Source organism: Centropristis striata, chromosome 17, assembly GCF_030273125.1.
Source record: "Centropristis striata isolate RG_2023a ecotype Rhode Island chromosome 17, C.striata_1.0, whole genome shotgun sequence".
Lineage (NCBI taxonomy): Eukaryota > Metazoa > Chordata > Actinopteri > Perciformes > Serranidae > Centropristis > Centropristis striata.
In genome coordinates, this window is record NC_081533.1 from 27,519,678 (window position 1) to 27,545,352 (window position 25,675).

General features: G+C 37.4%; 1 protein-coding gene across 2 annotated transcripts; it reads left to right on the top strand.

Moving 5' to 3' along the window:
* Positions 1-990: 990 nt before the first annotated feature.
* Positions 991-25,611, top strand: LOC131989685 (sentrin-specific protease 3-like). Of its 2 annotated transcripts, XM_059354990.1 has the most exons (12): positions 991-1,350; positions 5,212-5,337; positions 7,141-7,887; positions 9,006-9,119; positions 9,254-9,365; positions 11,706-11,853; positions 12,300-12,347; positions 14,518-14,595; positions 15,606-15,743; positions 16,641-16,724; positions 16,911-16,961; positions 24,074-25,611. In XM_059354990.1, exons 2-12 carry the CDS (start codon positions 5,250-5,252, stop codon positions 24,182-24,184), a joined length of 1,719 nt encoding a protein of 572 aa, XP_059210973.1. In that variant the 5' UTR covers positions 991-1,350; positions 5,212-5,249; the 3' UTR covers positions 24,185-25,611. The 2 variants fall into 2 exon arrangements, with proteins under 2 accessions (XP_059210973.1, XP_059210974.1); XM_059354991.1 differs by lacking the exon at positions 5,212-5,337.
* The last annotated feature ends 64 nt before the right edge of the window (positions 25,612-25,675 follow it).

Genomic DNA, 25,675 nt, shown 5'->3' on the forward strand with positions numbered 1-25,675 from the left:
TTTATTAGATAACAACCATTGCGTTTCAACCTTCGGAAGCTCTTTTTTTCAGCTGGAAAAATAAATGTTATATATATTTTTTCAGAAAGAAAAACACACACAAAATCAGACAAACATCAATTCCAAAACAGAGATCCAAAATAAACAAAGGGTAAGAAACAGAGACAGAACAAACAAATAAACAAATAAATAAATAAATAAAAAACATGATGTATGATTCATCAATCAATAAAGTATTTCACCTACTTTATTTAATCCACCAAAAATAACTGTAGCTGTACAAATGTTTTCCAATACATTGAAGTTTGGGGTTTTGTTATTCACAATAACAATTTACAAAATAAATAATCATTCATATATCATAAATATATACAGTATTTGCCAGGGGGGTACAGAAAGAAAAACACACACAAAATCAGACAAACATCAATACCAAAACAGAGATCCAAAATAAACAAAGGGCAAGAAACAGAGACAAAACAAACAAACAAACAAATAAATAAATAAATAAAAAACATGATGTATGATTCATCAATCAATAAAGTATTTGTCCAAAAGAAAGGAAAGGCTCTGAAAACTGGGTGTTGTAAACCAAACTCTGAGAGAATAGTGTGAATCATGAGTGCAAATGTAGATGTGCACATTTTCAAAATCAAGATTTGCCGAAAGGTTTGAGATCACACTTAAATTTTCTTTCATTAGATAACAACCATTGCGTTTCAACCTTCGGAAGCTCTTTTTTTCAGCTGGAAAAATAAATTTTATATATATTTTTTCAGAAAGAAAAACACACACAAAATCAGACAAACATCAATTCCAAAACAGAGATCCAAAATAAACAAAGGGTAAGAAACAGAAACAAAACAAACAAATAAATAAATAAATAAATAAAAAACATGATGTATGATTCATCAATCAATGAAGTATTCGTCCAAAAGAAAGGAAAGGCTCTCCATAGAACCATACTCTCTGTATGACGCCATTGCTGCGCGACGGCTTGTTGTAGTTGACATGAGAGCGAAAAATCTGCAGTGTTCCGGCTCAGCGCATCTCTCGTTTCCTTACACACCTTTTTAAATTGAAACAGATTCTTCCTGTCGATTTCACCAACATCTTTGGATTGCAATCCACCATTTCTGTTAAGCATTTGCGCTTTTCTCTGAACCGGAAGACCTAAAAGAACCCAAAGTTCGCAGGGAGGTGACATCTGGCTGCTCCACACCTGACTTCATTCAATGAGCTTTAACACCAATTAGCTTTGGTTTTGGTTCGATACCTGTACACAATTACATACGCCCAATATTCAGTCGGAAGCAGCTGGACACATTCATATAAATCTGCAGGCTAACGGTAAGCATTCCCTGTTAACGACTCCAGTGCGTTTTATTTTGTTGTTGCCTTCCTAGCGAGCCAACGACAACATGGCTAACCAGCTAGCATGTTAGCATGTTACACAAAACGGCTAATTGAAGAACATTGCTAATTTAAGATTGCTATTAAAAGGTGGTTCGGGGGCTTGGGTTATCCATAACACTGAAAAAAATATGTTTGCATTTTTTTTTGTGCATTTTTACTTGGTATTAAGTGGTGATGCTATGACGGGATGCTAGCTAGCTAGCTAGCCTCGGTGAGGACTATTTCCTGCTCCGGGATGAATTATAGTTCCCATCACAGAGCAGCTCCTCTCAAATGATAATGATCCCCCCCCCTGCACAGGGCACAGGCCGCATCTAACTATTCACTACTCACTATAAAGACTAATTGGCCTTATTGTCCCACTCAGTCAAGCTAGCAAGCTAACTTACATATCCGCTCTCCGACCAGGTGCACATGGTCACCCTGTTAAAATAACCTCCTAACTCATTTTTTCAAGTTTTGCAGGAAACACAAAAAACTTCACCAAAAGTGTAACATATGACATTTATTGATCATTTCACTCAAAAGGATGTAACAAAGGATGGCTATTGGCATAGTAATAACACTGTGTGTGTAAATGATGTAACTTAAGAGAAATAAATGACTTAGGCAATTTGAACATGCCTTTGTGACTTAAGCAAGATATGGTAACACTTTATTTTGAAGGGGTCTACATAAGAGTCACACAAGCCTGTCAGAAACATGACATGACAAGTGTCATGAGCATTAATGTTACTTCGAAGTGTCATTAATGTTCATGACATATCCCATGTCATGTTTATGACACGCTCATGTCACTCTTATGTAGACACCTTCAAAATAAAGTGTTACCATATCTTGCTTAAATCACAAAGGCATGTTCAAAAAATTGCCTAAGTCACATTTTATTTTGACTTAGGCATAATAAATCCGCTTAAGTCACACACTTGACATAGGCCATTATCTTAAAGGGTAAAATCACTTAAAATAACTTAAGAGAAATAAATGACTTAGGCAATTTGAACATGCCTTTGTGACTTAAGCAAGATATGGTAACACTTTATTTTGAAGGTGTCTACATAAGAGTCACTCAAGCCTGTCAGAAACATGACAAGTATCATGAGCATTAATGTTACTTCGAAGTGTCATTAATGTTCATGACACATTCCATGTCATGTTTATGACACGCTCATGTCACTCTTATGTAGACACCTTAGAGCAGCGGTTCCCAAACTTTTTCAGCCGTGCACCCCCTTCTATGTCCCAACTGGGTTGACGCACCCCCAATCCCCCACACCTTCAAAAAAAACAAAATGCAATAAGAGTTTTTATAGCTATGTTAAAGGTGGAGGATGATGACAGGCTCAGGATCAGAGGCAGAAAGCAGATCAGTTGGGACAAATGTTATAATATTGAACAAAAATATTGCGTTGAACAAAAATTGCAGCAAATTTAAATGAGCGTGGAGTGAACACAACCCATTCATCATAAAACAGGTTGGAAAAATTATACAAGAACAAGAAGCTAACTTCTTCTACGCTTCATTATAAGATCAAAAACAACCAAAAATAGATGCAAAAATGACCAAAGGTGACACAAAATTATCAAAATAGACACAAATTGACCAAAAATACATGTAAAAATGACCAAACAACCAAAAAATAGATGCAAAAATGACCAAAATAGATGCAAAAATGAAATGTAATTGTGTCATTATCAGACCGCCATTACATTTTTCATCTCGCGCGCCCCCTAGCAGCAGCTCACGCACCCCCAGGGGTCCACGCACCACACTTTGGGAATCCCTGCCTTAGAGTAAAGTGTTACCAATATTAGTGTTAACAATAAAACACTGATAAACTAAACTGATAACAATCTCCCTCTAGCTCTTCTTTGCTGGGTTCTTATCTGATGCCATGATTGTGGCAAATTGTCAAAGAAGTGATGATCTTAAAGGGGTAAAATCACATGATCTGATCAACTGAGGATGTAGGTGATTTTACCATAGGTGGCCGGCATCATGAGGAGATGATTTAGGCAAAAAAAAAATATATTTTGACAAGAAATGACTTGGGCGATTATTTTTGTGTGACGACATGGTACCAGAGAGCAGCTCTCTGCAGCCTGTGGAAGGACACAAACGTCAAAAGATGGAGGGATATTGGGAGGGAGTCTGGAGTGTGCTGAGGGACATAATGGGATATGAGATATCAAAGACTTGTTTGGTATTATATCTGGGGAACATTCCACAAGAGGAGGTACAAGGAGGAGATAAATACCTGGTGAAAGTATTATTGGTGGCTAGCAGGAAGGCAATTACAAGGGCCTGGTATAAGGTAGATCCCTCTAGAGAACAGTGGCTGAGTGTTGTGGAGGAGATTTATGGTATTTAGAGGTTCACACATATCTTGAGAATGCGGGAGGAACAGTTTGAAGGGGAATGGGAGATATTGAATTATTACAGTGAGGGTGATACCACTAGTAATTATAGTAATGACAACTGAACAGGACAGAATTGTTGCATTGTGACTGAATGGAAGGACCTATAAGCTGCTAATGGATGTGGTTTTTTGTTGTTGTTTTTTTTGTATTATTGTATTTAACCCATTGAAGCCTGGAAAGCGGATACGTCGTTTTGTAGTATTTGTATAAGCTCTCAAATACCTTTTTGAATTTCATTTCTATCTGCTACAGAGGCTGAAAAATCTATTATTTAGTAGAAGAGTTGACACTTTTTTTCCAGAATTTCCAGAAAATTAGAGGCTTATTTAAAATCGCCCAGCGATTTTTCAGGCCTCAATGGGTTAAATGAAAAAAACTCAAATAAAAAGTAAAGTTTAAAAAAAAGGACACAAACATGTATCTGAATGGAGACTGGAGAATGTATTCGAGCTTGTGGCTTGTTAAAACGCTTAAAGTATGTCCCCATCAGCTAGTAAGACCACAATGTAATTGCCATTAACCCATTGAAGCCTGGAAAGCGGATACGTCGTTTTGTAGTATTTGTATAAGCTCTCAAGTACTTTTTGAATTTCATTTCTATCTGCTACAGAGGCTGAATAATCTATTATTTAGTAGAAGCGTTGACACTTCTGTTGAATTTCCAGAAAAACTTCAGGTTTTAGGGGCTTATTTTAAAATCGACGTTTTACAGGAAGTTTTAGGCGTCAATGGGTTAAAGCAAAGCAGTGTATTTGTGAATTAATGTATACAGTGCTCCGTTGGGAGGTTATAGGTCATTACCCTGCCTGGTGTATATTTAACTCAACATTGAAGCAATTGTCTGCTAGTTGTTCCATTTGTAGCACTGTTATTAAAAGGCATGAGTGGTTCTCTGAGGTGTGTTTCAGAAACCACCTGGACTGTGTAGCTTATTGGGTATAGCAACACTGGAACTTATACCTGATGTCAAGCAGGAGGTTTGCACCATGAAAGGGACTTTGATTATCTTACGGTCTGAAAAATGTCTAATTTAAACATGGGGTTTCCCTGGCAAAAACATGTTGTCATTACAGATTGATAGACAACTTTCACATTATAAAATACATTTGAAGATGTAATCCACTGTTGGATAACAGGTAAAATTAAGGTTCACATTCTCCCGTAAAGTTTGAAAATGGTCATAGATAGGGCAAAAACTCTGCTAGCATCAGGGTATCTCTTCCCACTCCCTGACCCATACCACAATTTATGCAGAGTATATATACTGGTTGAGAAGATGGCAACTGATTTCTAAAATGTTTAACTTGAACCTTTCTTTTTGTAAACAAAAAAAAAAGCCCTATACCCTCTCAGTAGACTGTTTGTTGTTTGCAGGAGACGAGCTGGCGCAGGTCGTGGGTTGTCCGTGGATAATGCGAGACAGTGGCGGTAGCCTGGCCCAGAACCGCTGGCAGGGAGACCTGGGTCTGACCGCTGTGGGGCAGGACGACACAGGAGGAGGTAGGCATTTCACCAATACACCTACGTTCTAGTTAGGCTTGTATTAGTATGAATAATGGTGTAGGTTGTTGTTTGTCATAAGAAGCCCAAGATGCCTTCTCTGGCAGCATATCACAAGCATTTAATTCTTCACCTGACATGTTTGGAGGATGTGCAAGCTCAGGCTGGGTGATATGATATAATCTAAAAAATGTCTAATGTGCATATTTTTCACTTGCAATGTCACAATCCAAAACCAAACAGCAATACGGCAACATTTATATACTTTGGATGCCGCTTTACATTCTGATCCTCACACGTGGGAACAAAGCTGGAGGGAACCACAGAGGTGCTGTTTTGTTGACATGTAGTATGCAGTATAATGATGTGGTTATTTCATACAGACTATATTAATTAATATAATATAATGTATATTGTTACCAAGATATGAATAGACCTATATCTGGATCACAATGACTACATTTTGTTGGATAAAAGAGTTTATAAGAAATTATTGCGATAAGCGATAGCAAGCAAGTACGCCTTTTCAAAGATTGTTATTAGAATGTGAAAAATATTAAAATAATAGAAAATATATAGGAAACAAATAAATAAAATGGACTCTCTGCCTCTGTTAACGAAAATTGTACTTAAATATTTTAAGCATTTGGCACAAAGTCATTAGTCATCAGCTAGCACAGTGAAAGTACAGTATGCATGTGCTGCAGCAGTATGTGTACAGTAAGCGATGTCAGTTTGTTTATAATTAGCAGGCAATCTTTTTTTCGCCCTGCCGGCTCTTCCGGTTCACATTGATCCAGCCTCGAACAGTCTCAACAATTTTACACTTCTTCATCTGTTACTACTTGAGAAGGTGTTACAGATCCGGGATCACTTGGTCATTGGCCATTCCATTTACAAGAGGTGGATGGGGTTGATAACATTTTAAGCAAATCTGAATTCAGTGTCAAATGTGCTGTTTGCATTGAAATCCTTTGAATTCTGTTATCAAATCTAATTTGGTTGAGCCCTCTGAATTTTCAAGTGACTAAAGTAAAAGAGACATTTTATAATTTAGTCTACCGTAAAAAAATAATAGCCTGCAAATATTTTGATAACTGATTCATTGTTAAGGTCGTTTTCTAAGCAAATTTGCCAGACCTTTGCTCGTTTCAGCCGTTCAGTCCAGGCAATTTGGCGTTTGCATATTATTCACCAGTATGTGTGTAAAGTGGAAGGCACTCCAGCAGTATTTGGTTAAAATGAAAATGTGGACATGAATTCATGTCTGCCTCTCAGTCAACCCTGCGATAGCCCGCCTCTCACCCAGTGTCAGCTGGGATCGGCTCCAGCCCCCCGTGACCCGAGTTGGGATAACTTTACACTTTACATTTTATTGTATTTTTATATTTTATTGCTTGAAGTATGCCTAGGTTGTTCTTTTTACTTAATTGTGTTGTTATTGCCTCTGTGTGTAATGCTGCTGCTACACTGTAATTTCCCAGCTTGGGATAAATAAAGTCTGTCTGTCTGTCTGTCTGTCTGTCTGTCTGTCTATCTGTCTATCTATCTATCTATCTATCTATCTATCTATCTATCTATCTATCTATCTATCTATCTATCTATCTATCTATCTATCTATCTATCTATCTATCTATCTATCTATCTATCTATCTATCTATCTATCTATCTATCTATCTATCTATCTATCTATCTATCTATATGCGGTTAAGAATAATGAATGAATTAATGAAAATGTGGAGGCTTTTGGGTCATGATGGCTCATGATAAAACACTAAATCACTTCCCAATCTGTGTGTTTAGGTGGGATTCCTGGAGACCACCTCATAGTCCCAGCGTCGGGCCACAGCGTACCCAGCCCCATGCACCTCAGGCTGGGGCAGAAAGAGAAGGTGTGGACAGGCGAGTATGTAGAGGAGGAGGAGGAAGGGGAGGAGGATGGGATGGGTAGGATCAAGGCGATGGGTGATGAGGAAGAAGAAAACAATCTGGATGAGGTAGAGTTTGAGGGCAAGTGTTGGGATAACAACGAGGAGGAGGAAGAGGACGAAGAAGAAGAAGAAGAGGAGGAGGAGGATGAGGAGGAGTTGGAAGATGAAGGAGACGACGCAGAGCTTGAGTGGGAAATCCCAGACTTTCCCTCCGAGTCCACCCAGCACCCTCACTCACAACAACAACACCTACACCATGGACCACAAGAGAAGGCAGGAGAAGGTGCTGGAGTACCCGTAGAGGATATCGTCTCCCAGGCCCAAGCAGGGGACCTGTTCAGGTCCCACCTCAGCAGGTACCGGGCTCTGAGGAGGCACCGGCTCAGACGCTGGCAGCGTTTGCGATCCCACGGAGGCGTTGGGTTTCGGCTCACCCAGCACTGGAAGAGCTGGCGCCAGCGGGCGCAGTGGTTATGCTCCCAAGGGTACCGGTACAGCCGGAGAGGGCAGCGGCACAACCTGTACGGCAAGCAGAGGAGGATAAAAAGGTATCAGCAGTCACCGTACACCGACGAAGAGGACGACAGCAACGATGAGAGGTTCACAGACTCCGAGACAGGTATTCCCCTTTATTTATATAGCACAATTTTAGCAAACACAAGGTTTCCAAAGTGCCGCACAAACAATAAATACATAACACAATACAAAGAGATGTAGTAAACAATAGATCAGTAAGATGCAATAAGATAAAATAAATTAAAAATGGGATAAAAATAAATAAAATAAAATGTAAAATGTACTGCCCGCACAAAATAAAATATGCATGAATACAATAAAAACAAAAAATCATAAAATCAACATAAAATCAACACTCTACGTGGTGTTAAAAGCCAACGAGAAGAGGTGGGTTTTAAGAAGAGATTTAAAATGAGACAGTGAGGAGGCCTGTCTGATGTGCAGCGGCAATTCATTCCACAGTTTTGGACTTAGTTTTAGGTACTGACATACACACCCTTTACTTCTAAAGAAGGCTGGTTAAAATATATTGGACAGAAAATATTATAAGTGGCACAGCTCTATATTTTTTTTGTTTTTATGAACAAACATCATGACTGCTTCTGTTTTAGACTGCAGTACTTTTATATTCACATAATAAATATAAAAATGTCAATTAGAGGAAAATCTGAGAAATTAGGAAAAAGCAAACTGAAGAAAAAAAAACTGTTATAATAATCATCCGCTTTTATTGATCGATTTGACCTGGATAGACGTGATCATTATAAGCGTTTTCCACCGTACCATCACAAAACATTTTTTTTTTTTATTAAAGTATTTATTTAATTTTTAATTTTTCAACATATAATACAAACACTTACAAACAACCGAGACAGACACCAAAAACAGATAGGAAAAGAAAAAAATAAAATAAAATAAAATAAATAAATTAAAAAAACAAAACAAAAAAAACAACAAAAAATAACCAGGCAGTCAACCCAAAACGAGGACAACAACATATGATTACTGTGACAAGTCCTTAATGTATTGAACAAAATAATCCCATACTAAATGGAAATTCCCTTTAACATTGTTTTTCCTGGCAATCATATATTCAAAAGATGCAGTCTCTGTCATCAGTTGGGTCAATCACAAAACATTTTAACTTCACAAGACTGCTGTTTTGGATTTTAAAAAAAGTCTAAGAGGAAGAAAACATGTTTCTATCCCTTTCTGTGGCAGATAAGCAGATGAACGGCTGCTCTCCAGTCAAGCAGGAGGACAGAGGGAGGCGGGAAGTGGAGGTCAAACCAGTGGAGCTGGCCCTTACTGAGGAACACATGAGTTGTGTGACAGGTACGGGTCAGAGATAATAGCTCATGGTCTCAGTCGGTCACATCAAACACAAACACAATATTATATTAAAGACTTTCCCCTCCTGAATGACACCGTGGCCTGTCAATGATGGTTTGATTATTTTTTCCGTCAAGGTATTCTTGAAGAGTCTCTACAGCAGTATGGCAGTTTGATCCCCATCCACGTGGATGACATCGTGGAGAAGCTTCAGGACATCTTTAGTGAGAGCTTCTCACAGCCACACAGGTCAGGCCCCTGGTTACTTCACTACTTCTGTGTGTGGGCCATTTGATGTTAAACTGGTAGGGGAATCGGTTGGGTTAAATGATTTCTTAAGGGTGCTGCAAAGAATGTTGTTTTTGATTAATTGACTTAAAATTATGTCAAACCAAGAGAAGCAGCTTATCCAAAGCCGGTGTGTATTAGCAGAGTACTGGCATGAAAGCTAAGCTATGAACTGCTGTGGATGGTTGGATCGGACACTGAAAGTCACACAGACAAACTTACAGGTTAAGGTTGTGGTGTTCTGTGAAGTGAAATTGCTCTTTTTTTGTCAATGGAGTCTGGTGACTTTGTAGAAAGATCATTTAGAAGATTTTGTACATTTAGAACTAAAATGCATCAATCTTGTGCACTTTGAGAGCTAATTGAAAGCAAACACCTCACATAACATTTTTTCTGTTAACAGCTTTCCACTAGGACATGGAATAGCCAGCCAGTGTAGAAAAGTTTTAGTATACACTGATCTTAATGATTGCATATTTTAAGAACTATCTTAATCAAGAATAAGGGTTCTATTATTTTTTTATTTAAGGCTTCTTATTTTGACAGTCTTCTTGTAAATTCTGTGGTCGATTTTGTTAACACCGTGCTCTTATTTTGAAATCTGCATGTGTTTAGCGACAGGAAGTTATTAAAAACAGTAAGTCACACTTTGTTTGGATCTGACCGGCCAGTACAGGTTGATAGTATTTAGTTTGGCGCACGCCCGCGCATACATCATGTATATATGTGTGTGTATATATATATATATATATATATATATATATATATATATATATATATATATATATACATACACACACACTACTGGTCAAAAGTTTTAGAACACACCAACTTTTCCAGAATTTAATTGAAAATTATGCAGTTTAATGTCTCAGTGTACCCTGAAATTAATGCACATTTGCAACATTTAAAATTCTTTATTGAGCATGATAGTGTTTTGAAAGTAAAAAAAAGATTCAAAATCACATTTTATGTTGAACTAAAAGACTAAAAAAAGACACAAAATGACTTACAAAGACATGAAAAGAATTCAAAAATGGACAAAATAGCCCAAGACTCCATAGAGTTAAGTTGTTAACCCATTTCTTGTTCCCTGAAAAAAGGCCTACTTGCATAATTCTGAAATGTACATTATTTTTCAGTTTTGGTTAAGCTTAATTTTTTTTATTTACCTCTGGCAGTTCACCACTTACCTTTGTACCCTTTCAAGCTGTTCATTTGACTTGAACTGCTTGAATTTCAGTAAAAAATTGAAAAATTGGGGTGTTCTAAAACTTTTGACCGGTAGTGTAAATATATAACATAACAAAACTACTGTGGATGAGGGTGGGAACAAACCTACTTAAATCACATAATAAATGGCCACCTAAAAAAATCTGTTGAGAGTTTTCACTGCTTTGCCTTGTATCAGACAACCCTTCACAACAGAACTGAAGTTTTTATATCGCTCTCTTTTCTTAAGTCACCAGAATCTAGTCAACAATAACAGTTTTGTTATTTTACCCTGCAGAACACAGCAGCTGGTCGAATGTTACCGCCACCTCCTTCAGTTAGCTTGTTGGTGTTACTGTGTGACTTATGAACAGCACTAACAAGGCGTCCACAGCAGTATATTCTGTGATGTGATTTCCAACTTAACACCGCTAACGTTGACTCCGCTAATGCTGGCGTTCACAGCTTATTGTGGTAATCTACATTACTGCTTTTGCTAAAGCTGAGCCAGCATTTCCCTTTTAAAAAAACCCAGAACACAACAGAAAAATGGAGTCAGATTTTAAATACCATTCCTGGTCATTTATTGTTCTCTTGAGTGTTTTATATGTGACAATCAGCAAACTTTTCATTCATGCCAAAAGCATACAGTGTCACTATCCAGAAAAATGTTTGATGTTAAAAGCATGTGAGTGTAAGGGATTTATATGAGTTACAACCTCACGCCTGGTCATTTGGCTAGTATTGTTGGGAAAACAAAAGCATTTGCTTTATTTAAGGAGCCCAAGAGATGGCGCTTTTTGTTTAACAAAGGGCTGAAAACACACTCAACTACCATTGCTGAAGCCTTTGTTTTTTAAGCCAAGACCGCCATCTAGTGGGGTAAAAAAAAAAAAGCAAATGCTTCCCAAAGCTTCGTTGTCCCAACACTTGTTTGTAGGTTAAGGGGAAGCCGAATTTTAAATTCCACCTAATCATTTCTGACATTATGGGATCTGGAGGTTGATCAAACTACTGACGGACACTATGAACATGAATAGATGAAGTAACTTACTAATGCACCCACGTGTGTCATTTGTTCTTCATTAGGAAAGCGGTGGTCCAGCATCTAATACAATCCTTCCAGCGTTCGTCAGGATCAGCCCTGGCTAAAACATTCAGAGTCAATTACAAACGTCACGTTCTGACAATGGACGACCTGGGTACTCTGTACGGACAGAACTGGCTCAACGATCAGGTAGAACAGCACTGACTGTCAAACGATGTTTTATTCTTTTGATTTGCAATATTCTTCGTCTCACATACTGTTTTCTGCCTCTGTTCAGAAAAAATGTTGACCTGTTGTCAGCCAGACAATTTTTGATTTATATTTGAAACACTTATGGTCCATTTTGTGATGCCTTAGTTATTTTAATCAATCAATACCTTAACTTGCACGAAGTAGCTGCATTCCGACAGTTGATCTGATAATACACAAAAGACAATTCCTTATGTTAACACCTATACAACTGTCAGGTTTCTTGTTAAACTCGGGCAAAACTTATTCTGCCAAAGACTGTATTCAGTCCCTACAGAAGGAGGGACTCTTCCTCCTTCTGCACTCACAGATGAGAAAAGTTACTCTTTTCAAGATGTTTCTTAACATACGGTACCTTCCTTTATTTCCTTTTTTGTTTCTTTCAGATTATGAACATGTATGGTGACCTGGTCATGGACTCTGTGCCAGAGAAGGTAAAGAAATGAAACGCTTGCCTATTAAAGAGGCTCCCCACTGAGTTTACATATTTCAGTTATCTCTAGAGCTGACAGTGTTGTCTGTAATTCCATTCAAATTACCTTCATTATTATGTTTAATATTCTAATTATATTTACATTTATACACTGCATACACAGGCTTATTCATTGCAGATGCAACAGTCAGCATGTGGTTGTTTCTATAGACTAATGTCCCAGACGGAACAGAAAAAATTAGTTGAGTGCAAAAGTAAGAAAACACTTACAAAACGGGTCAAATCGAGCACAGTTTAATCTATAAGGTCAAACATTATCCGAAAAAAATATTTTGTACCTTTCTAGTCATTTAATAATTAACTCGTATAACGCAGCTAAAATCAATGGTAACACTTTACAATAACCATCATTTATAAATGGTAAACAGATAGTTAATTAATGTTTAATCATCATTTATAATCGTATATAGGCCATTTAGAATGTTAAATACATAATTTATTAATGTTTAACTAACTACATAATTTATAAATGACAAATAGATGGTATATTAATGTAAGTTTATAGTTACTTTACCATTAACAAACATTTAAATTATAATGGATTTGTTTATTTATAGTTTTAGTTGCACTGATTATAACATTTTAACACCATATTAAGTATGTTAATGATTTTGAAATTATTAATATACCTTTAAGAAATTGGTTGAAAACATTTCAAGATTAAATTTGTAGAGCACAATTACCCTTTTTTTGACCAACGAGAAACTAGTTCTTTTGCAGGGCTAATGCCGGCTCACAGTTGGTTAATCTTGCGAACCATCTCAGAACTTGTTTGCATCACTATTTGTGTCTCTGCTCTTGGCAAGTATAATGACAACAATGGCAGACTAAATCTCTCTTTACAAATGTTGCTCCTGGCTTTGCGAGTCTACACTGGCATCCAAACACAACTGCTTGATCGATACGGACGGAGATTACGTTCTTATTAACACTGAATGTAAGATGTGATTGCTAGCATTTGTTGTAAGCTAACACTAGCCCGCTAATGCTATCCCGTATCAATCACATTGAAGTAAAACAAAAGGACAAAATGAATGATACACGTGTTCATTGGTCTGGTTGCTCATGATAACCCCGCCCCCAGACCCTGTAAGCAGTTTGTGGTAAGAGACTAGCAAAGAGTTTTTTGCCGCTCTGGAACCAGTTTTCAGAGGAACGGGTCGGGGTGCAAGTGAGTTCAGAGTGACTGATAAATTCAGACCAGAGCTGTAAATCGAGAGATAATGCATGTATAGATAAAAAATGGTGGCCGTTGGAAAAAATCGCAGTCCTGCCATGGACTCCATGCCTGTTGATTCTTGTGCGTATGATCGACTCATGACTAGAGACGTTCACCAGTTCCAATGATAACTTCAAGTCTTTAGCTGTTACTCTAGGGTTCTTTTTACCTCACTGACCTTTAACTTGGCTGGGCGGAAAGTAGCCTCAGTATTAAATTGTCTCCATTTGTGGACAAATTGTCTAACTGTGGACTGGTGAATACCTAAAGCCTTTGAGCTGACTATGTAACCCCTTCCAGTCTTATACAAATCAACAATTCTTGATTGTAGGGCTCGGAGATCTCTCTTTTTTTTTTTTTTTTACAAGGCATGGTTCACATCAGCAGATGCTTTTTGTGAATAGCAAATTCAAAAAGTGTGTTGGTTACAGTTCATTAGCTTAAGGGTTCACTTACTTTTTCCACCGGCACTATGAATGTATCATGGATGTGTTCAATAATATAATAGTTTGTGATGTATTAAGTTAAGCACATTGTGTTTGTCTTTAGTTTGGACTTGAAGATCAGATCACATTTTATGACAAATTAATGCAAAAATGCAAAGGGATCACATACTTTTTCTTGCCATTGTATGTGGGTATTTTTGTGTGCTTTCCTAAAATAAATGATTTAAAACACAATAAAGTGAAGTGGGTAAAACAGGAGTGTGAGACACAATACTGACAATTATGGCGGATTACTGGGACAGTAGGCTACACATAAATTTGTCTATCATGAAGAAACAGAAGGCATGAATATGGATTTGAGCTGTATTTAAACCTAAAACAAGTGACCACAAAGCCAGGCCAAGTCATCTACCCTAATTCTTACCTTCCTGTGTTCTCGCCCACAGGTTCACTTTTTCAACAGCTTCTTTTATGATAAGCTAAGGACAAAAGGCTATGACGGAGTCAAGCGGTGGACGAAAAATGTAAGTGTGTTTCGCAACCTTCCCACTCTTTGAACAGTGAAGTTGTTGGGATCATTTCTACCAAAGTTCAGGTTATTTTATTGTTGTTTTAATAGTTTTAATCACGGAAGTGGGACTACAAAAACACAAGTATCCCTTGAGTTGTTAGCTTTTTGTCATTTTTAATTACTGTGTAGTTGCCTGTATCTTTCTCCAAGCAAACCAGTTTCTGTTTAGAAAGACAGAACTTTGAGTGAACATTTGAGCCTTTCCAGACTGGCTCTATCTGCTCTATCTACCAATGGTTCTACTTTTGATGTTCCTGCTCATCAGCTCATGTTCAACCCTGCAAAAAAGTTTATTGTGGCCCCTTTGTCATAGCACTGATATCACAGGAAATATCACCACAAACCTTAGTTGTCAGGCATCAGTGTAATTATTTGTCCATCATCCATAATGCTAAGAACTTTTGATAACTTCTGATCAGATTCTGTGAACTCTAGCAACAACCATTTTGCCTTCTGGTAACATATTTCAAGGAGGGGACGGCCTGGAATTATTTTGCCTTAAGGCCCCGTTTACACGAGGACGCTCGCGGGTGAAAACGACAAAATATTTTATCGGAAGTGCCTTTCGTTTAGACGGTGACGGCGTTTTTGGGGCTTAAAGACGCAAAAATCTTTGGACGAGACCTGGGAGATCTAGTGATGGCGGATAACTTTGTGGAAGGAGTAGCTGATGAAAATGTGTGGCGTGAAAACTTCTGCATGCCCAAAGATGCTCTTGTCGCTTTAAGTGATGCCGCCTGGCTGCATACAATCGAATTTCACACACTTTTGCGTCACCGTATGCACGCAGATTTCCTCCCGAAAATGCTTGTCTAAAGGAGGAATAAAAAGTGAAGACGCAACGCCACTTTTTCGTCTTCTGTTAAGACCGTCCTCGTGTGAACGGGGCCTAACAAACCTCTTTTTATCTCTCCTTTTACTACTTTGTAACCTCCATTTTTTTTCCTGCCATACGTCCATCAGGTTGACATCTTTCAGAAGGATCTGCTGTTGATCCCCATCCACCTGGAGGTCCACTGGTCACTGGTCAGTGTGGACATTCCTCGTCGAGCCATCACTTACTTTGACTCCCAGCGGACCCTCAACAGACGCTGCCCAAAGGTAGGACTGGACAGCAACACCGAGCCCGACACTGGTGGATTATTTTTGGAAGAAGGAAACAAAAGGAAAAGCATTAGAGCAGGGGTGTCAAACTCAAATACACAATGGGCCAAAATTTAAAACTTGAATAAAATCGCGGGCCAACATTGAACAAATAAACCTTTTAATATATACCAAACATGTTTTGCTTTAACATTAAATATGGAACCAGCAACGCTTATAAACATACAATATATAGCTAAATAGTGCAGACATGCAAAATCAAATTTCAAATAAAAAACACATCAATGTCATTAATTTATTAAATAAAAATTAAATAAAAATCGTATGCCTCTTTTCTATTTGCATCCTTCTGATTTAAATATCAAAATAAACTTTTTCAACAGGTTAATAAATTCTGCCTTTTTTTTTCGCCATTTTTGGGAAGGGGTAGCTCGGAGACAGCTCTAGCTTGAGGTTGCTATGACGACTGTCACAGAGGAGCGTTTCTGGGTCCTGTCCTGATTGACGCGCCAAAACAACAGCAGGGCATTGTGGGATTTGTAGTATTAGCGGTAAATGCGCCGTATAATACCGGCGGGTCAGCTTTTATAGTACAATAATAAGATAATAATTTGGTATTGCCTCGCGGGCCAAATAAAATTACACTGCGGGCCAAATTTGGAGAGTTTGACAGAGTTTGACACCCCTGCATTAGAGGGACTGAATAGATTTTATAATTGGGATAATTATTATTTACTCTGTTTCTGTGTGTAGTATCAGCTGTGGAAAGGCATAAAGCACTGAGACACGAAATCTAGTTCCACCTCAATCTCAAAATAAGTAAATAAAAAAGAACCATATAGTCCAGCTGTGTGCATTGTGTCTTTACATAGAATCTTCTTGTCGTTCTTCCAGCACATTTTTAAGTATCTGCAAGCGGAGGCCATCAAAAAAGACCAACAAGACTTTTTGACGGGATGGAAAGGCTTTTTCAAAATGGTGAGATGCTTTGTTTGTGTGTGTGTTTGTTTGTTTGTTTCTCTACTTCGACACAGATTTAGGTCACTTATTTCAAACCGGCCAAACTATGGGGTTAATTGATTGTCGTACATTAGCATGGCCTGGTTATGCATTTTAGCTATTGCGCTGCATCTTGCTAATGTTTTGTGGATTGTTTTGTTGCAGAATGTGGGGCGTCAAAACAACGACAGTGACTGCGGGGCTTTTGTGCTACAGGTGAGTTTCTCATGTCATAGTCCATGTGCAGATAAAAGCCTTAGCTTTAGCCTTCCAGTTGTGATGATTACTGTTTAAGGGCTGCATGATTCATTCTATTGACATCTCAATATCTATTCAGACCTACATTACGGGCCAAAAGTTTGGACACACCCATCTCATTCAATGCGTTTTTCTTTATTTTCATGACTATTTACATTGTAGATTCTCACTGAAGGCATCAAAACTATGAATGAACACATATGGAATTATGTACTTAACAAAAAAAGTGTGAAATAACTGAAAACATGTCTTGTATTTTAGATTCCTCAAAGTAGCCACCCTTTGCTTACTAGAATATAAGACATGTTTTCAGTTATTTCACACTTTTTTGTTAAGTACATAATTCCACATGTGTTCATTCATAGTTTTGATGAATTTACAATGTCAATAGTCATGAAAATAAAGGAAACACATTGAATGAGAAGGTGTGTCCAAACTTTTGGCCTGTACTGTATATGCAATCCCATTTTGTGTTGCCTAACCACTCAAACATTCATCTATCGACTGTGGAATCCTTCAAAAGACAACAGAGGCTATGGCTTTGAAACTGTTAGCACTGGTCCTACATCATGTGGTGTGTTGGCTAACTCACCCGTCTCTGACTGCCTGTTTGGGGAAGTAGGCTGTCTGCTTTCTAACCTTTTTGTTCTGAAGTAACCTGACAGCACTGTTAGATGAACTCACATACCCCTTTATTAATTTCCAATCTATGTTCTAAATGTAGGTTACTATTTATTATATAAAAGTGGACATTGAGCATATTTACATGCAGACTTATAAACCTGTTATCTGATTTCTGGAGTTACCACATTATTCAAGAGTTCATGTAAACAGCATAAACCGATATTTATTAGATAAGAGAAAAATGTTAAAAACAGATCACTTTTGGCCCAATAGTCCAATTTATTCTGCACATGTATACCATTAATCTGGTTTCTTTTGTTATGTTACATCTGCGCACGTGTAAAAAATTCTTATACTTAAGAATTCACATATATGCAAGTTAATATTACAAATATTTGACTCAAAACATTTATCGGAAAGCTACTTTATAGATATTTAGCATATTAAGATTTGACAAAACAGATTTGAGATATAAAATATGATGCATTGTTGCTGATTAAACTAGCAGTATATCCCAATTACCCTTAATTCACCCTACCCAAAGTACATTGGCTTCATAATACTACATAATGCATAATATTAATATCCAATCTATGTTCTAAATGTAGGTTAGTATTTATTATATAAAAGTGGACATTGAGCATATTTACATGCAGACTTATAAACCTGTTATCTGATTTCTGGAGTTACCTCATTATTCAAGAGTTCGTGTAAACAGCATAAACTGATATTTATTGGATAAAAGCAGTTATCGGATTAAGAGAAATATGATAAAAACGGATCACTTTTGGCCCAATAGTCCAATTTATTCTGCACGAAACCGGATGTTGTTGAACTCCAGTAGATGCAGTTCTGTCTTTTATATCTGTGGTTCAGTCAACATGGCAAGTAGTCTAGACGGATTTCAGAAAAAAGGCCTCCTATAAGAAGTGAGGAGCATTTATGGGTACAAGTCGGGAACCGGCCTACCTTACATATCTCAAGGTTGCTGCATCCAAAAAAAATGGTTCCCAAGCGAAATTTTCAGTTTTAACCTTCTAATTTGTATCAAATGGCCACTAAATTGCCCATATTTCTCAGTCATTGGACCATTTTCCCCTTTTTTTGTTTTTTTGTAAGTAGACAATCAAGATGAGGAAATGAAGTTTCTGGATCTATAGTCTAGGGTCAGAGCAAGAATATAGTGGAGGCTCAGTGTCTTTTTTATGCATATATATATATATATATATATATATATATGCGCAAAATACGAACTGGAACATTTAAAAGTGACATTGATTGAATATTTATGTCGGCCTTAAAAAATGACACAAATAATGCTTAATTTCACCTTAAAAGTTGATATTTTGTATATATATATATATATATATATACATAAAAAAGACACTGAGCCTCCACTATATCCTTGCTCTGACCCTAGACTATAGATCCAGAAACTTAATTTCCTCATCTTTGATTGATGCAAATGAGAGTCAAAAACTCAAAATTTCGCTTGGGAACCATTTTTTTTGGATGCAGCACCCTTGAAATAAGTAAAGTAGGCCGGTTCCCGACTTGTACCCATAAATGCTCCTCACTATCACTTTTTGGACAATTCCGTCTAGACTAAAGCAGCCATTTTTCAGATGGACAGACATACCCAAATACAGTTTCTTCGAAAATGGCCTTGTTTGACATTTGAGATGGCCTTGTTGAACATATAAGATGCCGCTGGAAGTCTCTTAGATCAGGTGATTTTTGAAGCAAAACAACACAAATCAGGCTACATGCCCGTATTTCAACGTGCTGGTAAGACCTTTTGGGTCACAGACAGTTTTCATGTACTGAGGGCAGTCAGATCGATGTGGGCTTTGGGGACATGCGGTGAAGACGCCATGATAGTGTTGACAGGATATTTTGACAGAAACTTTTGGAAAAACATGTTTTATGTCATGAACATGGCAAGAAATCCAACAAACCTGGGTTTTTCAGTTATTGCATTACTGAAGTGCATGTAAATGCGTCAAATCAGATTTTTACTATTGCCTATTTATTCCCAGTTATCTGTTTTTTATGTGCATGTAAATATACTGAGTCTTTATTTAGCCATTATTGGGACTATTGTCTCTATTGAAATGTCAATATTTAGGTTGGTTTGGTTAGCAGTTAGACTACTACTACTCAAGGTTATTATAGTTAACGAAAACTAACGAAATAACGAAAACTAGAATTGAAAAAACATTTTCGTTAACTGAAATAAAAATAAAAACTAGAGTTTTTAAAAAAACGATAACTAACTGAAACTGTATTTTGTGGTTACAAAACTAACTAAAACGAACTAAAATTATAGTGAAAATGTCCTTAGTTTTCGTTTTTGTCAACTTTTTTCATTCATAATTCAGTGTATTTATTTGAACATGCAACACATGGTGAATATGTTTACTGAGACTGGGATGTCTACACTAGAACCAAAATTCAAAACACCCAGAATTGTAATTTAGTTAATAACCTTATTAAGGGTTGAGATGGATAAACCAAAGGAAATAAAGGAAACATTTATTATGGCCTCTTTGGATCACGCACCCAACAAATACCCTATTACAAAAAAACTAAAACTAACACTAAAACTAATAAAAACTAAACTAAAACTAAGCATTTTCAAAAAATAAAAACTAAACTTAAACTAGAAAACTCACTCTAAAAACTAACTAAAACTAACTGAATTTGAAAACAAAAATTCACAACAAAATTAAAACTAAAACTAATGAAAAATCCAAAACTATTATAACCTTGCTACTACTACTGTTTCATCCATTTATCCATTAGCTGTAGCTAGCTATTTCAACGATTTGTCGATTGCATTTAGCTAACTATTTTAACCATTTACCCATTGTTTGAAGTTCAAGTGTCCAAGAAGATTAATGGACCAAAAAACTACTCAAGTAAAAAAGTAAAAGTACATTTTTAAAAAGGAACATGAAAAGTATCCATCCTGGTTTACAGCTGACTTACTATTTGGATTCGTTCTTTAGATCAAAATCCTGATTGTTATGATATCACTGTTCTAAAGCACGTCTATGTTTCCACTGCCTCAGTGATTTTATTGATTATATCAGCCAATATGCCATTTTCCAACAAGACCAAGGAACATGTGTATCATTAATTGTATTTGATTTGTTGACGTGCAATATGATGCTGGTTAGCGTTAGCGGACTAGTGTTACGGGGTCTAGCATTGGTTTAAAACAAAGTCTAACATTAACATCTTATGTTCAGCGTTAATAAGAACCCAATCTCCATCCATAGCATTCAAGACGAGAGGAACAATTGTGTTGTACATGTCATGTTTGGATGCCAATGTAGGCTCACAGAGCCAGGAGCAACATTTATAAAGAGACGATGTAGTCCAACATTGTTATTATGCTTGCTGAGAGAGCGGAGACGTATACAGACGTATACAGTCAATCAATCACCTTTATTTAACCCTTTGATGCACAACATGGGTCTAAAGTGACCCGACTGAGTTTTTAATTTTCTATATTTTTGCAATAAATTAATTTCATCATTCAGTATTCCAGGTTTTCCTCAATCAACTTGTTTTTGATCATCATACATCCTAATTTTTTAAAAACTTTTTGAATAAAAACCCTTTTTGTATCACTATGCTTCTAATGCACAACATGGGGCAAAAAATGTCATTATGGGGGTATTGTGTGTATATTTTTAAAGAAAAATGAATTTAATCAATTTTGGAATAAGGCTGAAACATAAAAAAATGTGGAAAAAGTGAAGCGCTGTGAAAACCTTCCAGATACACTGTATTTGTGACAAAATTATACATAAACATGTTAAATATATGAGTGTGGAAAGTAACTATTTGAAACAAATTACTATTATTATAGTATTAGGTCATTTAATTTTAAATCAAATTTGGATGAATGAGTCATTTTTGAACCATGTTGTGCATCAAAGGGTTAACCAGGTAAAAATTAATTGAGATTAAAATCTCTTTTCCAAGAATGACCTGGCCAAGAAGGCAGCACCATGATAAAATAAGAACAATCAACCACAATTCTCATACACCACATTCAACATCAATTAAAGTACATACAAGATCAGGGACAAGACTATGTGAAGATTGAAATGAGTACAGTTAAAAATGAAATGAATAAACTGGTGACAGATGAATGAATAAACCCGGTCGTTATCAGAAAATAGTTTTACAAACAATTGCATTGACCAAGAGAACTATCTTCTCTGTCCTTCAGGATTCCTTTGAATTCTCCCAAGGTGACCAGCTCAGACAGCTTCAGCTGCTTTTGCACAATGTTCCAGGCAGAAGGCGCAGCATATTTAAAGGCCTTTTTCCCTAACTCAGTTCTAGCTCTGGGTACCAACATCTGTAGCACATCCCTAGAACGCAAACCATAGCTACATTTGTTTGTGGACATGTAAACACATGGATATGAAGGGGACCAGCCCAATAAGACACTTGTAAACAAAAAACAACCAGTGTGAGAGTCTGCGTACAGATAGCGATGGACATTTTGCAGTGGCATACAGGGTACAATGGTGGACACGATGTCCACAGCCAGTTAAAAATCAGTGAAGTAATGACGTGGCTCTCGAGCAAGTGGAAAAGCAAACGGGATCTGAGGCCCCGTTCACACGAGGACGCTCGCGGGTAAAAGCGACAAAATATTTTAGCGGAAGTGCCTTTCGTTTAGACGGTGACGGCGTTTTGGGGGCTTAAAGACGCAAAAATCTGAAACCACCTTCCAAAGTGGAAAAGTTAAATCCGCTCCGCCGTAGCATGTCCGTCTACACTGACAAGACACAAAACTCTGCTCAGATCTGCTCACGTCACGTATGTGTTTACGTCACATACATGCTCCAGTACAGGGAAAGAAACAAAGGTGGGATTATTTCCATGCGTCGGACCTTCAAGCTGCTCTGGCAGCTCTAATAAACTTACAGGAGTCTTTCCACCAAATGTACAGGATATGTAGAGATAGTATTAGTGAACAGAGAAGGATCTGGAATTACCTCTATCACATTTTGGATGCAGCAATTGGTCGGAGGCGAGCCAGACGGCTGTGAACGAGACCTGGGAGATCTAGTGATGGTGGAGAACTTTGTGGAAGGAGTAGCTGATGGAAATGTGTGGCGTGAAAACTTCTGCATGCCCAAAGATGCTCTTATCGCTTTAAGTGATGCCGCCTGGCTGCATACAATCGAATTTCACACACTTTTGCGTCACCGTATGCAGCAGATTTCCTCCCGAAAATGCTCGTCTAAACGAGGAATAAAAAGTCATCATCATCAGAAATTTTATTGAGTAGGATAAACCCCTTCAGAGGAATCCTCTCGTTTTCGAGGGGGTCCTAAAGTACATAACAAAACAAAACACTCAACAATTTACAGACATACAACAACAAAGACAACAGGCATCAACACAAACATAACAAACAAAAAATGAACACAAGAATAATCACAACCTCTCAATGGCCACAAGTTGGCCATAACATTAGCCTAGTAAAACTGAAAGAAGTAACATAATATTATTGTAAATTGAAATTGCATTTTTAAATAAAAAAAATAAAAAAATATGACATAATATTATCGTGAAGACGCGACGCCACTTTTGCGTCTTCTGTTGAGACCGTCCTCGTGTGAACGGGGCCTGAGACGGTTCGCAAGTTGAACCAAGTGTGAACCAGCACCAGCCCAGCAAAAGAACTAGGTTTGCATTGGTTGAAAAGGGCTATGAGTGGCTAAAGGCAGCCTGCATATGGAAGTAAATCTGTGTCATCGGAGTTTGAAATAAAAAAGACGTTGAATTTCTAGCACTGAATATTTATGCATTGAAATTATGTATCTGAATGTTTTTCAGCGTTAAAATTCAACCTCAAAAAATTCAACCGCAAAAAATTCAACCTCAAAAAATTCAACTGCAAAAAATTCAACCTAAAAATTTGCGTTTTAATTTTTTGAGGTTGAATTTTTTTTGCGGTTGAATTTTTTGCGGTTGAATTTCTAGCCCATGCATTGAAATGATGTATCTGAATGTTTTTCAACGTTAAAAATTCAACCTAAAAAAATTTAACCTTAAAAAATTCAACCTAAAAAAATTCAAACGCAAATTTTTTGCGGTTGAATTTTTTAAGGTTGAATTTTTTTAGGTTGAATTTTTAACGTTGAAAAACATTCAGATACATAATTTCAATGCATAAATATTCAGTGCTAGAAATTCAACGTCTTTTTTATGTCAAACTCCGAAGACACAGATTTATTTCCATACTTACAATAATGTCAGCCAGAAACATGTTGAGCATCCACTGTACTGAGCTGGTCGCTCGGCACTGTAGGAACAAAACCTACTGACTTGTGTTGTTGATGTGACTCTGTTGTCCCTGCAGGCCAATAACTTGTACTGTCTCTCCCCATTTCCCCTCCACCACCCTACAGTACTGCAAGTGTCTGGCACTAGGGCAGCCATTCAGCTTCGGCCAGCAGGATATGCCCCGGCTGAGGAGGCAAATGTACAAAGAACTCTGTCACTGCAAGCTCACCCTGTGACCCACCACCCCCACCCCCAGCCCGCCATCTCCACCTGCTCCCACCCTTAACAAGATGGAGGGACAATAATATGACAAGAAGAAGGGGAAGGGGAGCAAACGATCGACTGGCAAAAGAGAAACTTTGGAAAGAAAAAAAAACTTTCACTTTTTCTCTGCCAACATCCAGAGAAAAACCTTCTTCTATTGTAGGTGATGTCATTGTTTCACTTTTTTGTCTCTCTTTGCTTCCCCTCTCTCCACCCTTTGAAAACTCTGATTTAATTTCCATGTCACGATTATTCCTTTGTGGTTGACAGAGGCCAAGACTAGCTTCCGTTTTTGGGAATGTGCTAATCTTCCATCCTATCGTAGACCGCCTTTTTTGTTTTTCAGTCTGAATGGGAGCATGAAGAAGATGATGATGAAGATATCTAAAGAATACAGTGCAGATGAGGGGTTGGATGACAGTTAGTCCAACCTGAGTACTACTTTCACTTTAAATGCCTGAACAGTGAGTGCAGAGGTAGCGTGGGTGGATGGCAAAAAAGATTTGAACCAGTCTGTGTAAGCTTGTGGTTAAATAGTACTAGTGGATGTACACGCCCTCCATCCATCCAGTCCATACTGTATGTACTCAGCAGAAACATGAAAACACCTCCCCATGCTACAGCCAATGTTACATTGACACTTCTCTCTATCTAGTCAGTACATAATGTTTGCCACCGTAGTGCAACATTACATTTCCAATGTATAATATTTGTTTAACAGTTTCCTACAAGATGTTTAGATGACTTTAAAGTGAAAATGGAACTTGCTAGTTGATGCTGCCATGTTGACAAAAACACACGAGCCATTCTAGTGCTTTTTAAAAAATTTTTTTTTTAAAGTAAAATCAGAATTTACATCTGTGGAACTCACCGCATATTGACCCCCTGCACAGGAAACTTCCTCTGCCTCCATCACTCTTCCCCCAAATAAAACATCTTCATCCACCGCCCAAACTAGCCAGAATGGCATATTGGCCCAAAGAAGGGGTATCTTTACATTGCATTTATCCTTTTCTGTGTTTTATCTTGTCAGTAAATGTGTTGATATGCTTATTGCTTTAAACAAACGGTGTTAAAAGGAGGACAACTAATATTGTGTATTTTTTTTTTTCCGAGTAAGTACAAAAGAGATCCTCTGGTTAGTATTTCTTTGAAAGTTTGAGAGCCATTTTAGTGAGGACCACGACAGCTACACAACAGATCCAGTATGTTCACAATGGAGTTACAGCACCCTCCTCTTCTTTTTATAACGAAAGAAAAGTTTGTTGATAGCTGTGTGTTTGTTTTCTTTTTTTTTTCTTTTTTTCAAACAGGAGTTGATGCAACAGAGTTGACAGTTTTATATATCTTCTACAATGCATTATGGTTGCTAAAAATAAAAAATATGCGGCAAACGTGATTGTGCATTTTATTAATGCTACTGAATGGGTATCATGTTGTCTTGTGTCCAGTGGCAGGCTGAA